Source organism: Myotis nattereri (genome assembly GCF_964212035.1).
Source record: "Myotis nattereri genome assembly, chromosome: 1".
Taxonomy (NCBI): Eukaryota; Metazoa; Chordata; class Mammalia; order Chiroptera; family Vespertilionidae; genus Myotis; species Myotis nattereri.
Window position 1 is genome coordinate 2,000,368 of NC_138075.1, and position 12,442 is coordinate 2,012,809.

General features: G+C 69.5%; 1 protein-coding gene across 3 annotated transcripts in view; it reads right to left on the minus strand.

The window, feature by feature from the left end:
• KIF26A (kinesin family member 26A) overlaps window positions 1-12,442 on the minus strand; it is a gene marked incomplete at its 5' end in the record, with an annotated part of 35,154 nt that overhangs the window by 10,089 nt on the left and 12,623 nt on the right. For all 3 annotated transcript variants that reach the window (XM_081107159.1, XM_081107160.1, XM_081107161.1), the window contains 3 exons: window positions 781-967; window positions 6,076-6,266; window positions 11,877-12,329. In XM_081107159.1, coding sequence (XP_080963285.1) covers window positions 781-967; window positions 6,076-6,266; window positions 11,877-12,329 — 831 coding nt within the window. The remainder of the gene's footprint in view (window positions 1-780; window positions 968-6,075; window positions 6,267-11,876; window positions 12,330-12,442) is intronic.

Genomic DNA, 12,442 nt, shown 5'->3' on the forward strand with positions numbered 1-12,442 from the left:
TGGTGCAGATGACAGGCAGTGACAGGCAGGGAGGGGCCCTGGGTGGGCGGTGACAGGACTGACTGCAGGGGCGGGGGGGCGGGGGGGGAGTCACCCACAGAGAAGGGAGGACCCTGCCCAGGAGGAGGGGTGCCTGCCGGTGAGAACCCTCAGCCGCCCACCTGAGACCCAGCCCGTCCCTACCCACCCGCCTGCACACAGGGCTCAGATGCTACAGAGAGGCCAAGCGACCAGGCCAAGGTCAAAGCCTGGCCCGGGGTGTTGTAGCTTCTCCCCAGAGCCAGCTTGCTCTGTCCAGCTGCAGCCTCCCCCGGCCCAGGGGGGCTCAGGGCCCCGTCCACAGCTCCCGGCGGCACCGATGCCACGCCTCCACGGGCACAAGGGGCCCAGCTCACTAAATGGGCATGAGCCCGAGTGTGCGCACGGATCCGCACACACAGGGTCCTGACTGGGGCAGCGCCGTGACCCGCAACCCCGGGGGCCCAGGGCTCAGAGCCAGGGGGGCCGCCCTTCTCCCCTGTGGGCCTCGGTTCTCCCGTCTGAACGGAAGCACGTTCCCCCTTTACCCGACGGGAGAGCCCCCAGCCCCAACAGAGGCGAGGCCAAGGGGCTCCTGGGGCCAGACCCCAGCCTGTTTCCCGGACCCCTCCCCGTCTCCCAGGCCCAGGCCACCACCTGGAGCCCACAAGGCTGGCCTGGGCCTGTCTTCCTGTTTGTACCCCAACCTGGGGAAGGAGGCAGAGCCCTGCCGGGGTCACCCCAGGTCCAGGCCAGGCCTACCTTTCCGGCACTGCTGGGGTGGTCCTTGGCCTTGGAGGCGGCCCTGAGCAGGCAGGGGGGCACGGGGGGCGGCCACAGCTGCAGGACCCCGCTGAAGTCCGTCGGGTAGGTGGAGGCGCCTCGGGCGGCGGGGGCCGGCGGCGGGTGGGGCTTCTTGCGCTTGGCCAGGCTGAGCTTCTGGGCGGCCCTGGGAGGGGGACAGGCGGCGGGCGGGGTGCTCAGAGCCGTCCCAGCACCGGGCCCTAAATGCCGCTGCCCGCCCCAACCTCATTTCTCCCAGTGAAGCAGGGGCCCAGGGCTGGGCTGCTGTCGGGGGCCTGGCTAGGCCCCTCCCCGACCCCCCCGGCAGCCTCAGACCTGCCCCGCGGCTGCTGGGGGAGCAGGACCCGCCAGACACTCGCAGGCCCAGGACCTGGCATGCTGACTTGGTCTCTCCCTGCCTCAGTTTCCCCACCTCTAGGGTGTGGGGCCCTGATGAGCCAGTGCACCCTCACACAGGGGGAGCCCCCACGCAGGGCTGGAGGGAGGAGAGCCGCTCTCAGGGCAGAGACCCACCGCCCCAGCCCCGGGCACTCCCTCTGCTGCCAGGCGCCCGGCCGCCTCCCACGTGGAGACCTGCACGGCGCTGGCGCGGCTCCTCTCGTCGGCACAGGGCTTGTCTTCTAAGAGGCCCCAGGGACACGTTCCTCCTCGTGAGGTGTCATCGCGGGAAATAAAAGTGAGCTATGGTGCTGGGGCCTCAACCGCAGGGGCGGTGCCACTGGGGCCGGGGCGGGGGTCCCGATGCACCCCACGGGCTCAGCAGGGGCCCAGACCATGCAGGGCGCCCTTGGCCACGGCAGATATCAACCGACTCCCGCCCAAGCCTCCTGCACGGAAGAGCCCCCTCGAGCCCCCCGCCCCCCTCAAGCCTCCCTGTCCCCCTTGAGCCTCCCCGCCCCCCTCGAGCCTCCCCACCCTCAAGCCTCCCCGTCCCCCTCGAACCCCCCCATCCCCCCCGCTGGACGACCACACGCAGATCAAGGACAGAAGGGAGGCCACGAGCCTGACCTGAGCACAGGTGAGGTGGGCATGGGGACAGGCGCTCTGAGAACGCTGGGCAGGTGACGGGGGGGGGGGGGAGGGGGGGCAGGTAGCCAGCAGGGTGGGACCAAGAAGACCTGGGCTGGGCCGGGGGAGTCTGATCATCATCCCAGAACCTCCGCTCAGGGGCTCCTATGCCCCACCCAGTGCCCAGCCCGGCTTCCTGTCCAGAACCCCAACCACCATGGGTTTCACTGCAGCTTCCCGCCAACCCACCTGGGGGGTACGGGGGAGGGGGGGAGGAAGGACATCGCCCCCAGCAGGCAGCCCCCCACCCCGCCTGGCACTGCCCTGGGGGCACAGGGAGGACGGGGCAGCTATGGGAGGGAGGCGGGGCCTGGCCTGACTGTAAAGCTCACGGAGCCTGTGGACTCCTCTCCCATCTGTGCCCGGCAGTGGCGCCCACCCTGGGACCTGGGGGAGGCAGCACCAGGGCCGCCCACACCAGCCTGAGCTGAAAGGCGTCGGCTCGGCTCCCAGGTTGGCGTGACAGGTCAGCAATCAGCCAGGGGGTGTGCCCCCAACCCTAAGCTGGCTCCCTGCACCCCCAGGAGCAACAGGGACCCCGAGGCTGCGGGGGCAGAGCATCCTGACCCACACCCCCAAGCCTCTGGGGACGAGGAGGCCGGGGGGACGCCTGGCCGATAGGGGAGGTGCCTGGGAGGCCAGGGGACTGGAGCCTCCAGTCCACAGAGGCCAGGACCAAGGGCAGGGCTGGCCGTGCGGGGCCCTAGGGCTCCGACCCTCTGTGACCCCCTGGGAGCCAGGAGCTGAGCACAGGTCTCCGCCCGGCCCCCCCTGCCCAGCCATGCAGCGCAGGGAGGTTCCTTTCCCCCGGACACGCCCAGGCCCCACCTGTGCAGACACAGGGCCGGTCCTCTGAGGTCCTGCCAGCCTGGAATGTTACTGGCCGGCGTCTCCGCCCACGGGGTGACCTAACTCAGGGTGCCTCTCCCCTGCTGGGCCTGCAGGGCTGAGGGCGGGGAGCTGCACCCGGCCGGCCCGCCCAATCCGCTCCCCCAGCTCTGTGGCCACAGGAGTCAGCGGTGCATCACTGCGCTCACAAGGCCGGGGGCACTCTCTCCTTCGCTGAAAGCCAGGCCCCGGTGAACTGGGACGGGGGCGAGTGCACCCGGCGGGCCCCGCCTGCTGGGCTCTGAGGGCCTCTGCGGGGCCAGGCCTGCTCTGCCCTCGAGGGCCCCAGTGTGTTTTGGGGACACAGACCTGGTTTCTGAGCAGTGGGGTGGGGGGTGGGGGGTGGAGACGGGACCATGAACGCCCACTGCCCAGGTAGGGGGCGGGGCCCAAAGTGGGACCCGCAGGCGTGAGGAATGCTGGGAGGAGAGATGTGCGGGGGGCGGACGGCAGTCTGAGGGGCCAGCCCGTAGGGAAGATAAAAGAGCAGGACCTGCCCTAACTGGTGTGGCTCAGTGGATAGAGCGTCGGCCTGCAGACTCAAGGGTCCCAGGTTCGATTCCGGTCAAGGACATGTACCTTGGTTGTGGGCACATCCCCAGTAGGGAGTGTGCAGGAGGCAGCTGATCGATGTCTCTCTCTCATCGATGTTTCTAACTCTCTGTCCCTCTCCCTTCCTCTCTGTAAAAAATCAATAAAATATATTTTTAATAAAATAAAAGAGCAGAACCTTCACCTACAACAGAGCCTGCTCATGCCTAGGACGCCGCCTCCAGGAAGCCCGCCCTGAAGCCCAGGCGACGGCTGGAACCTCCTGCCCTGAACTCCAGTTACATGGCTGCGCCCACCCCAACCCCAGGCAGCGGCTCTGAGGAAGCCAGGCCCAGGACACAGGGGCAGCGCGGGACGCGGCCGTGTGTGATGAGGGCTCCTGGCCATCCGCCGGCCCCTCGCTGCCAGCCCTGGTCATCGACGCAGGGAAACAGAGACACATTTTGCCTTTTTACAGAGAAAAATTGTCTCTTCCCCACAGGAAGGTAACAACAACAGGCAGGCAGCTGGATGGGGAGGCCCTGGACTGCCCAGGAGACACGCGGGCCTGCCCAGACAGGTGTGGGTCAGCTACGGGCAAGCCGCGGCTTCCTAACGGGCGGTTACCAGGCTGCTGGACCGGCCACGCCCCACACACCCATCTGCGTCCACCCGGGGAGCTGCCACCCGCAGGCCCTGAGGACCCAGGATCTGCCAAGGGGTTCCGGAGCCCTGACGCCGGGACCGGGTCCAGCATCCTGACCCTGGCCCTGGCCAGGCCGGCATTCCCCAGGTCCCCAGAGGCTGCGAGGCGTCCTCAGCCCCGCCTCCTGCTCTGCGTGCCCACCAGCAGGCAGACACCGGAGGCGCTGCACTGAGGCTGCCCTGGGCACCCTCCCCCACCCCTGCTGAGCCTCTAGCTTCAGGGAGCTGACCCCCCAGAAAGGCCCCGAAGGGCGGACAGGTGGAGAGGCCGCTAATGGAGGCCTCTGGGAGGAGGGAGGCGAGGCCGGAAGAACACGACGTCACAGGCTGCGTGGGGGATGCAGGAAAGGGAGTCAAGGTCACCAGCGCCTCTGGAGAAGATGTGATTGTGCTGCCGGCCCGAGGCCCAGCCTGCGCAGACGCCGGTGGGGGCTGGTGCTGAGCTCTGGCCCAGCTGTGGCCGCTGAGCCCCGTGGCCAACCTGGACCCAGCTCAGGGGTGCACGGTGGCAGGCCTCACTCCCAGGCTCCGAGGCACCCACAAAACATCCCCACCTCGGCCTCCCAGCACGAAGGTGAGCAGCACAGAGGGTCCTGAGGGGGCCCTGGGGGGTGCTCGGGGGCCAGCGAGAACCCCAGCTCCTGACCCGCACACCACCTGCCTCCCCTTGGCAAACACCAGGCTCCTACTCAACCCTCAAAGCCCCCCTCGTGGTGCCCAGCCCTGTGGACAGCACTTGCTTCAGTTCCATGCTGCCCTAAGGCCGCCTCCACAGGCACCCACACTGGCCAGAAACTTACAGGGGCCGGGGCCAGCTCTGCCCCCCAGTCCCCGGGAGCACAGAGCATAGCTCAGCGGGCACCTCAGGGCCCGGGTGGGGTCCGGCAGCTCCACGTCTCCTGGGACTCTACATAAGCCCCTTCCCTCTCTGAGCGGCAGCCCCACAAGACAAAGGAGGGCGTTCACCTGCGGGGCACCCCATTTCTCCCAACAGCAAAGGCCGCTGCCGCCCCAAAGAGCAGCAGGTCTCGGGCCCCAGTCAGGCAGGAGCTGGGGGCCCTGTCCCCGGCCGGGACACCACCCCCTTCCGGACCGTAACCCTTCAGACGCCGCTGGGACTCGGGCGTGCAACAGGCTGGAAGTAATGGCAGCGGGCAGCGCCCTCCCCGCGGACCCCGGAAACCTGCCTTCCGTCCCTGACGATGCGCCTGTTTCTATGGTAACTCCCAAGGTCGGCGGCAGCCTCTTGAGGCTCCAGACAAAGGCGCGTGTGGCTCCGCGGGGCCAGAGGCCTCTAATGAGCCAGGGAAGCCCCAGGACTCTGGACCTCAGCCACTCCACCGCTCACCAGAGGGTCTCACGGCGGCTCCCGGCCACCTCGCCCGATGGAGCGGCTCCCCCGCCAGGGCAGGCACGCTGGGAGGGGCATTCTCAGCTGCGGGCCTGTCCCCGCAGCCCCGGGTCCCGGACCCAATCTCAGCCTTTATTTGGGGCAGCAGGCCCTGCGCCCCAAAACACCCTCATCACACACCCCACCCACCACCCCCAATCAGGCCATGCAGCCCCCTGAACCCCCAGTAAGGCACCTGGTCCCACCACCAGGCGTGACTCATGGCCAAGCTCAGCGCGCAGGGCTGCTCCTGGGACAGGGGCCCCCACTGGGCTCCTCACCACCACCCACCCCGCGATCCGCAGGACGACAGCTGGCCCCACTGCCTCCCACCCCCAAACCTGGGCTCACGCAGCGCCCCCTGCCAGGCAGGCCTCCGCAGCTGGCCTCCCAGGACACATCCAGGCATCCTGGGCTCCAGGGACGCCCACACACCAGGGCCCGCGCCTCAGACGGGGACCCCCTGGCTCCTGGCTGTGGGCCTGGAACGCACCCCGTGGCAGCCCCCTCCGGGACCCTCCCTGTTCACCCCAACCTCTTGCCCATCACCCATAAAGGCTCCGTCGGGCCCTGTTCCACCCCCACCCCGACCCCCGCTCCTATCCAAGCCGCCCTGAGCCAGGCCGGGCCCCACGCGACGTACCCCACGCGACGTACCCCACGCGACGTACCTGACAAAGAAGGAGGCTGCCGCCGATGGGCCTGCAGAGCCCGCAGCCGGGGTGCCCGGGGCCGGGGAGACCAGGGCTGTGGTGCAGGCCCCCCCGCGGCCCCACATCCTTGACACGCCATCGGGGCCCCCGGAGGGAGGGCCATCTCGGACCGTGTCTGCCACCGCCACTGCGGCCACCGCCGCCTCCGCCTGCAGGAGAGAGAACCTCGTGAGGGACGGACGCCGAGGCGCGGGCACCCCACCCCAGCCCGCAGCCCCCAGGCCCCGCACAGGCCCCGCCGGCTCAGGGCGCCGGGCACTCCGCCCCAGGGAGGGAAGACGCCCGCCTGGGGCCTGACTGCAGCCCCTCCTCCATCGAGTCCCGGAAAAGCCTGGCCGCAGCGGTCAGGGCAGAGGGACAGGGCCCCGCGCCCTCACCCCCGGGCTGTCCATCTGGGGGCACCCGGACGCATCGTTAGAGAAGAAACTGCGATAAATATTTGTCACGAGCGCTAATTGCCTCGCGGAGGGTAATGTATGAGGTTCCGCGCCTGAAACACTACCCTGGCATTTCCCGCTAATTAGCTAAAATAAATCCCAGGGAGGAGGACAGTCTCGTAATGAGGCACAAATGTGATTACGTGCTCGGGGGACGGCGCCAGCCACCTGGAGGCCCCGCCGCGCTGCGTCCCCGTGCACATGGCGGCCCTGGCCCCCAGGCCCCGCGGCCGCGCCCAGCCAGCCGGTGCGGGCGGCAGCCACAGCCGGAGGCCCCTGTGAGGACCTGGCAGGGGCGTTCGGGGGAGAACCCAGGGGCACCAGGCTCTGGAGGGTCTGCCAAGTGACACAGCCAGAGGCCGGGGGTCGGGGGGCACTTCAGCAGAATAAGACACAGGGGCCAGGAGGAATGTTCCGGAAGGAGGTCCTGTCCCCTCGGGTCTCACCCCACCCAGCCCGGGGTACGCATGGCTTCCATGCCCTCTTGGGACACAGAGAAAACACGCTGCTGGGAAGCTCACAGGAGCCCCAGCCCCAGGCGGACGGAAGCCAGGCACCCGCTCTGGCCCGGGTGCCGCTCCTCCGGGCGCTCTGAAGGTTGGCGGCAGAGACGGGCACACTGGCACAGCCCAGGCCCTCACCGGGCGCTGCACCAGCATGCGGGCCCTGCCACCGACCTCGCCTCCGCCTAGCGGGCAGGGGCTCCCTGCCTCCCCCAGAACCCAGCCCTCCCCCTCCAGGCCATTCCCTGCGCCCGCCTCCCTGAGCCCTGGGACCTCTCCTCAGCTCCCCACCGCCTGTCTACCCAGCTCGTCAGCCCCTCCCGCTCCCCTTCTCCCCCTTTCACGGGCACCTAGAGCAAGCTGGGCAGGAGGCCCTAGAGGTGCTGGCACGCTGCCTGACACATAGGTGTTCCATAAGCCTGTCCTCCCAGAGCACGCAGCCTGGTGGGGACACAGAACCAAGACGGACCCAGCCCACGGCTGGGAGGTGGGCCCCACACCAGAGGGCAATGGGGCTGCAGGGGCAGAGCGGGCACAGCTAACCGGAACATTCCGGAAGGAGGGTCAGCCAGGCCCCGGCCTGGGCAATGAGAACCGGGAGCCGAGTTCCTTCATCACTCAGCACGTGCTCCCACGAAAGCTCCCGGCCCCGCCCAGCGGGGGCACAGGAAAGGCTTAGGGCTACTCACGCTGGTGTCACCACCAGGGCCTGCGCTGCTCAGGACAGAGCCGGCTGAACTGAGCCCCACAGCCGGCCGGGGCCCTGGGACCCACACGGGCTGGCGGGGCCCACTCCCAGCAGCCCAGGCCCCGCGGCCCACGTTCACTGGGGTGTCCTGAGGGCAGGGTGGAGGGCCGCACCCCGCCCTCCAGTCCCCACGCCCCCACCGGCCCAGCCATGCCACCGGCTCCCGCGGGCACCGGCCTCCCGCCAGCGAAGCGCAGGCCACCCAGCGAGCCTGCAGCGGCTGAGCCCCTCACTGACCTGTCTCGGGCGTCCCGCATGCCTCGGCTCCGCTGCCCCGCGAGCTGCCGGGACACGGCTCCGGCCACTGGGACAGCCGCCGCCGCCTCCTGCCGGAGCAGACCCGGGCGCACCAAAAGAAGCCGGGGGGTTGGGGGGCGGCGAGAGGGAAGACCACAACACAGGGACAGGAGACAGAGGGGTGAGTGGTGGGCAGGTGGCCAAACAGAAAACGTGATGGAGGTGCCAGGGCAGCAACGAAAGAAAAGTGAGAGGAGAGCGGAGAGCGTGAGGCCACTGTCCAGAGGGGCCTGCCCAGCAGAGGGTCCTGCCGGCAGCCACGCCAGGTCTCCAGGGGTGCCCACAGGGGATGCTGAGGTTCCACGGAACACGGTTTGGGAAACACCACACTAAGCCATTTCCTAGGGACCCTCGAGGCCTGAAGTCCACGTGGGTCTGATTCTGTCATGAGAAGGGCAGCGGGCACCAGTCCGTACCTCCCGGGGTTACTGGGGCCGGGAGCGGGGAGGGGGGAGCGGAGGGGCAGGGGCTAAGGGGTGGCCAGGTGAACCTCGCAAGCACAGCATCAGCCTGCACAGAGCAGGGGTGGCATCGCTCAGTGGGCGTCTGCCAGGCCCCGGGCCCTAGTGAGGCAGCCCCGGCCGCTCCCTCAAAGCTCGGCCTGGTCACCCAGAGGCCCCAGCTGGCCCGGTCCTGCAGGCGGTGCCTCCTCCCACCGTCACGGAGCAGCTCTGCTGCGGCCTCACGGGGAGAGGGGACCTCCCGTCCAACCTCACCCACGGCGGGTAAACTGAGGCACCAGCAACAGGTCACATTAGAGAGGCAGGCCAGAACCCACAAAGCTCCAGCCACACCCCACCGTCCCAGCCACGGCCCTGAGGACCCCACCAGGGACCCCAGGGCTCACAGAGAGGCAGGGACACAAGCAGGCTGACATGGGGTGCAGCGGGAGGAACGCCCCAAGCCTGTGCCCCCCAACCTCTGAGGATAGAGGAAAACCCTGGCTCCCCTCCCACCCTGCAGTCAAAGCCGCATGCGGCACCTCCTCCAGGGAGCCCTCCACCCTCCCCATCCAGGCCCACCGCCCCCGGCCCAGGCCGCGACTGGCCAGAAACCCTCTGCTCCAGTTCCTCCCTGAACTGTGAGCCCTGGGACCCCAGGCAGGGCCTGACCTGCACCCATGGGACTCAGAACATCTGCCTGGCCCGCTGGCCCGGCCCGGCAGCAGCCAGCACGTGTTCCTCGGCCCCACCCTGCCTGCGCAGCCTCTGGGGGGCCTGAGGCCAGAGCTCATCGTGGCATCTGGCTGTCAACGAGCGCAGGTCCTGGCAGCGTCTGCCCGGCACGCTGTTGGCACGGGGGACACACAGCGCCATCCACAGCTGTGCGGGCCACGGGCACCGGGCGGTCTGGGAGACAGCCAGGAGCCTCAGCACACACTCGGGGGGCGGAACGCCCCGGAAAGGGCCGAGCTCTGCGCCACCAACACGGGAAGTGGCTGCGGTTTGACTAAGGCCATGGCTGGCCGAGGGCTGCCTCACCGGGACGTGGGGCTCCCCAGATGGCCACGCCCACAGCAGGACCCCCAGCGGCCACAGGGCAGGCTCCCCCGGGCCCTCGGAGCTCTGGGTCCCACCTCCAAAGACCATCCCTCTGCCCAGGGCCGGCGCCTCCTCCAGCACCCCCTGCCCTGCCCCTGCTCTCCCTACCCCTGCCGGCCCAGACCCCCGTGTGCCCTGTGTGACAGGCCCTGTCGGGAACTCACAGCACATCCCCCCCGAAGTGTTCACTGCTACTGCCCAGTCCCAGGGCCATCGCTAATGACCGATGCCCTGGTTCAGGGGAAATTACCTCATCTGAGTCCTGAAGTCCCATTTACGGTTCTAATAATCTCCCCATCGACCGCCAGGGCTGTCGCCTAATTATAAATCCATTCCCCCCACCGGAGGCGATCGATGCACCCATAAAACAAGGGCCTTAAATGCCCACACTTCATGGGGCACAGACCACGGGCAGGGCCACCCGGGCTCCAGCAACACCAACCCCGCCCCCCGCCCCCAACACCCGCACTACTGCTCACAACCCCCCTCTCCTCCGGGCACCCTGAGAGGCCCCGGCAAGACGTGCACTGGCTCCCTCCCCAGGTTAGGAGCCCCGTGCCTATTTCCAGGGGCCTCCACCGTCCCCACCACACCTTGCACTGGGCCACCATCTCCGACACCTCCCTCTGGGCCCCGATCAACGCCACCTCCTCCAGGAAGCTCTCCTGAGCTGCTTCCCCACCTTGGCGCTGCCGCCGGCACATCCCTCCCGAGCGACCCAGCTCCCAGGCGGAAGCACCGGGTGCGGAGGGCTGGCCTCCCCCAGCAGAAGAAGGGAGGACAGGAAGCTGCGGTGCCGGGCCCTGGGCGCATCGTCCCAACTGAGACTGGTTCAGGTCCCGTTCTCCCCAAGAGCTGTCCGTGCCCCCTCCCCACGCCACCAGGAGCCGGGGCCCAGGACAGCAGCGGCCATGGGGCCGAGGCCTAGCAAGGGCAAGACCTCCCCAAGGCCACGCCAAAGCGGCAACGTCCATCCCCATCCCGCTGACCTCAGAGGGGCCAGAGCCCGGGCGGTGGGGGGTGGCAGGGCACTGAGACTGGCAGGGCTTTGCCCAGTCACTGGACCCGCCCTGTGTGCCTAGCAGCCCCACTGGGCACCGAGGCTGCGGCAGATGCCTGCCCGTCCGTCGCTCTGCCTCAGAGACACTTGCTGGGCGAGCCTGTGGGGCGGCTTGTAGTGTCTGAGCTGTGGGCCGGGCGGCACGCGGGGGGCTCCCCCATGTACCTGCACACAGCTGTGCCGCCCATCACCTGGCCCACCTGGCCTGGCCATGCCCCGCACCCACCTCCCCTCCCCAGCCCTGTCCCCTGGGACGGCCCCAGGCCGCACCCTCCAGGAGGGACTCCAGGCCTCCCCTGGCCGTTCCCTCTGCAGGGACAGCCCCTCCTCCTCCTGTGTCCGGAGAAGTCCTACCCTGGACACGGCATGTTCTCCCCCTCGGCCCCCCTCTCCTGACCCCCCCCATGGCACCCCTTCTCCTGGAAACGGGACACAGAGGACACCCAGGAGAGACCCCGCCAGCAAAGCTCCACGGCCAGTAGGAAAGCACGGGCGCCTGCTCACCCCCACCCCCACAACTCGCCCAGTGGTTTCATCTCGGACTGTGCGGCCGACCCTGGTCAGGGCCCTCCCTGGAACACCCGGCCCAGGTCCGTGGCCCACAGCCCCACGGGTGCAGGGCTGGTTCCGGAGGCCATGCCCCTGCTGCGGGACGACCTGGTGGCCAGCGGGGGGCTGGGGGGACAGGCATTCTGCAACCGATTGAAATAAGGCGGCTCCTGAGAACAGGCCCTGTGAGCAGCGGCACAGACCTCCTCCCTGCACCCCAGCTCCGGGCCCCTGTCCGTGGGGCAGGTCCGGGTCACCCTGGCCACGCCCCCGGGGCAGCCTGGCCTGGCAGGCGAGCTCAGAGGGGGAGGGACCACTGGGGACCCTCCTCAGGCGGAAATGTTCGCCCCGCCCCCACCCCCCAAGGATGAAGAGCTGACCTCGTCCCAGGAGTCCACGGGACCCTCCGCCAGCCCACAGTGCCACCCCCCACCCCCAGGCTGGCGCTGTGAGGACGCAACGCCCCAGGGGGCATGAGAGGGGGTTGCCCACCGTGACCTGGCGGGCAGACTTGTGGCCTCGGGACTGGCCTGGGCCGCCTCCATGCCCACAGCCCAGCACTGCCGGCTCGGACCCCCTGCCTGGCGGTGGTGCCAGGGCCGCAGCCACCCCGAGGGCACTCACCAGGCAGGATGGGGGCAGGAAGCTGTTGACCCTGGAGACGCTCCACATGCCCTCCAGGCACTGCTGAGCCTGGATGGTGACGGTGCTCAGTGCCCCGCCCAGGCCGGCAGGCGCCACCGACACCTGGACGCTGGGCCCCGCGGGCCAGGCCAGCCCCTTCCTCCTGTCAGGCCCCGCTCGGCCCGGCGGCCTCCCGGCTGGGCCCGCCACCGCTGGTCCATCCCGCGGGCCGGTCATGGGGCCGGGGCCGGGCGGCACGAGGCCGGGGCCTCCGTGCGGGGCGTCGAGGTCCTCCCGGCCGGCGGGGGCCTGCAGCAGCCGCAGGGCCTCCCGCGTGAGCTGGCTCAGGTGGGTGGCGCAGACGGCGCAGCGGCGCTCGGCCTCCGGGTGGCACGATGGCAGGGCCCCGGGCACCGGGAGCTTGTCGAGCAGCAGAGCAGAGAAGCAAGGGTCCTGGGGAAGAAGGGACAGTGGTCAGAGCCCAGGCGCCAGGGCCGCCCGCCCCTCCCTCCCTCCCCGGCGGGGCCCGCCCGCCACAGCCGCGCATCATCCATAACTAACAAGCC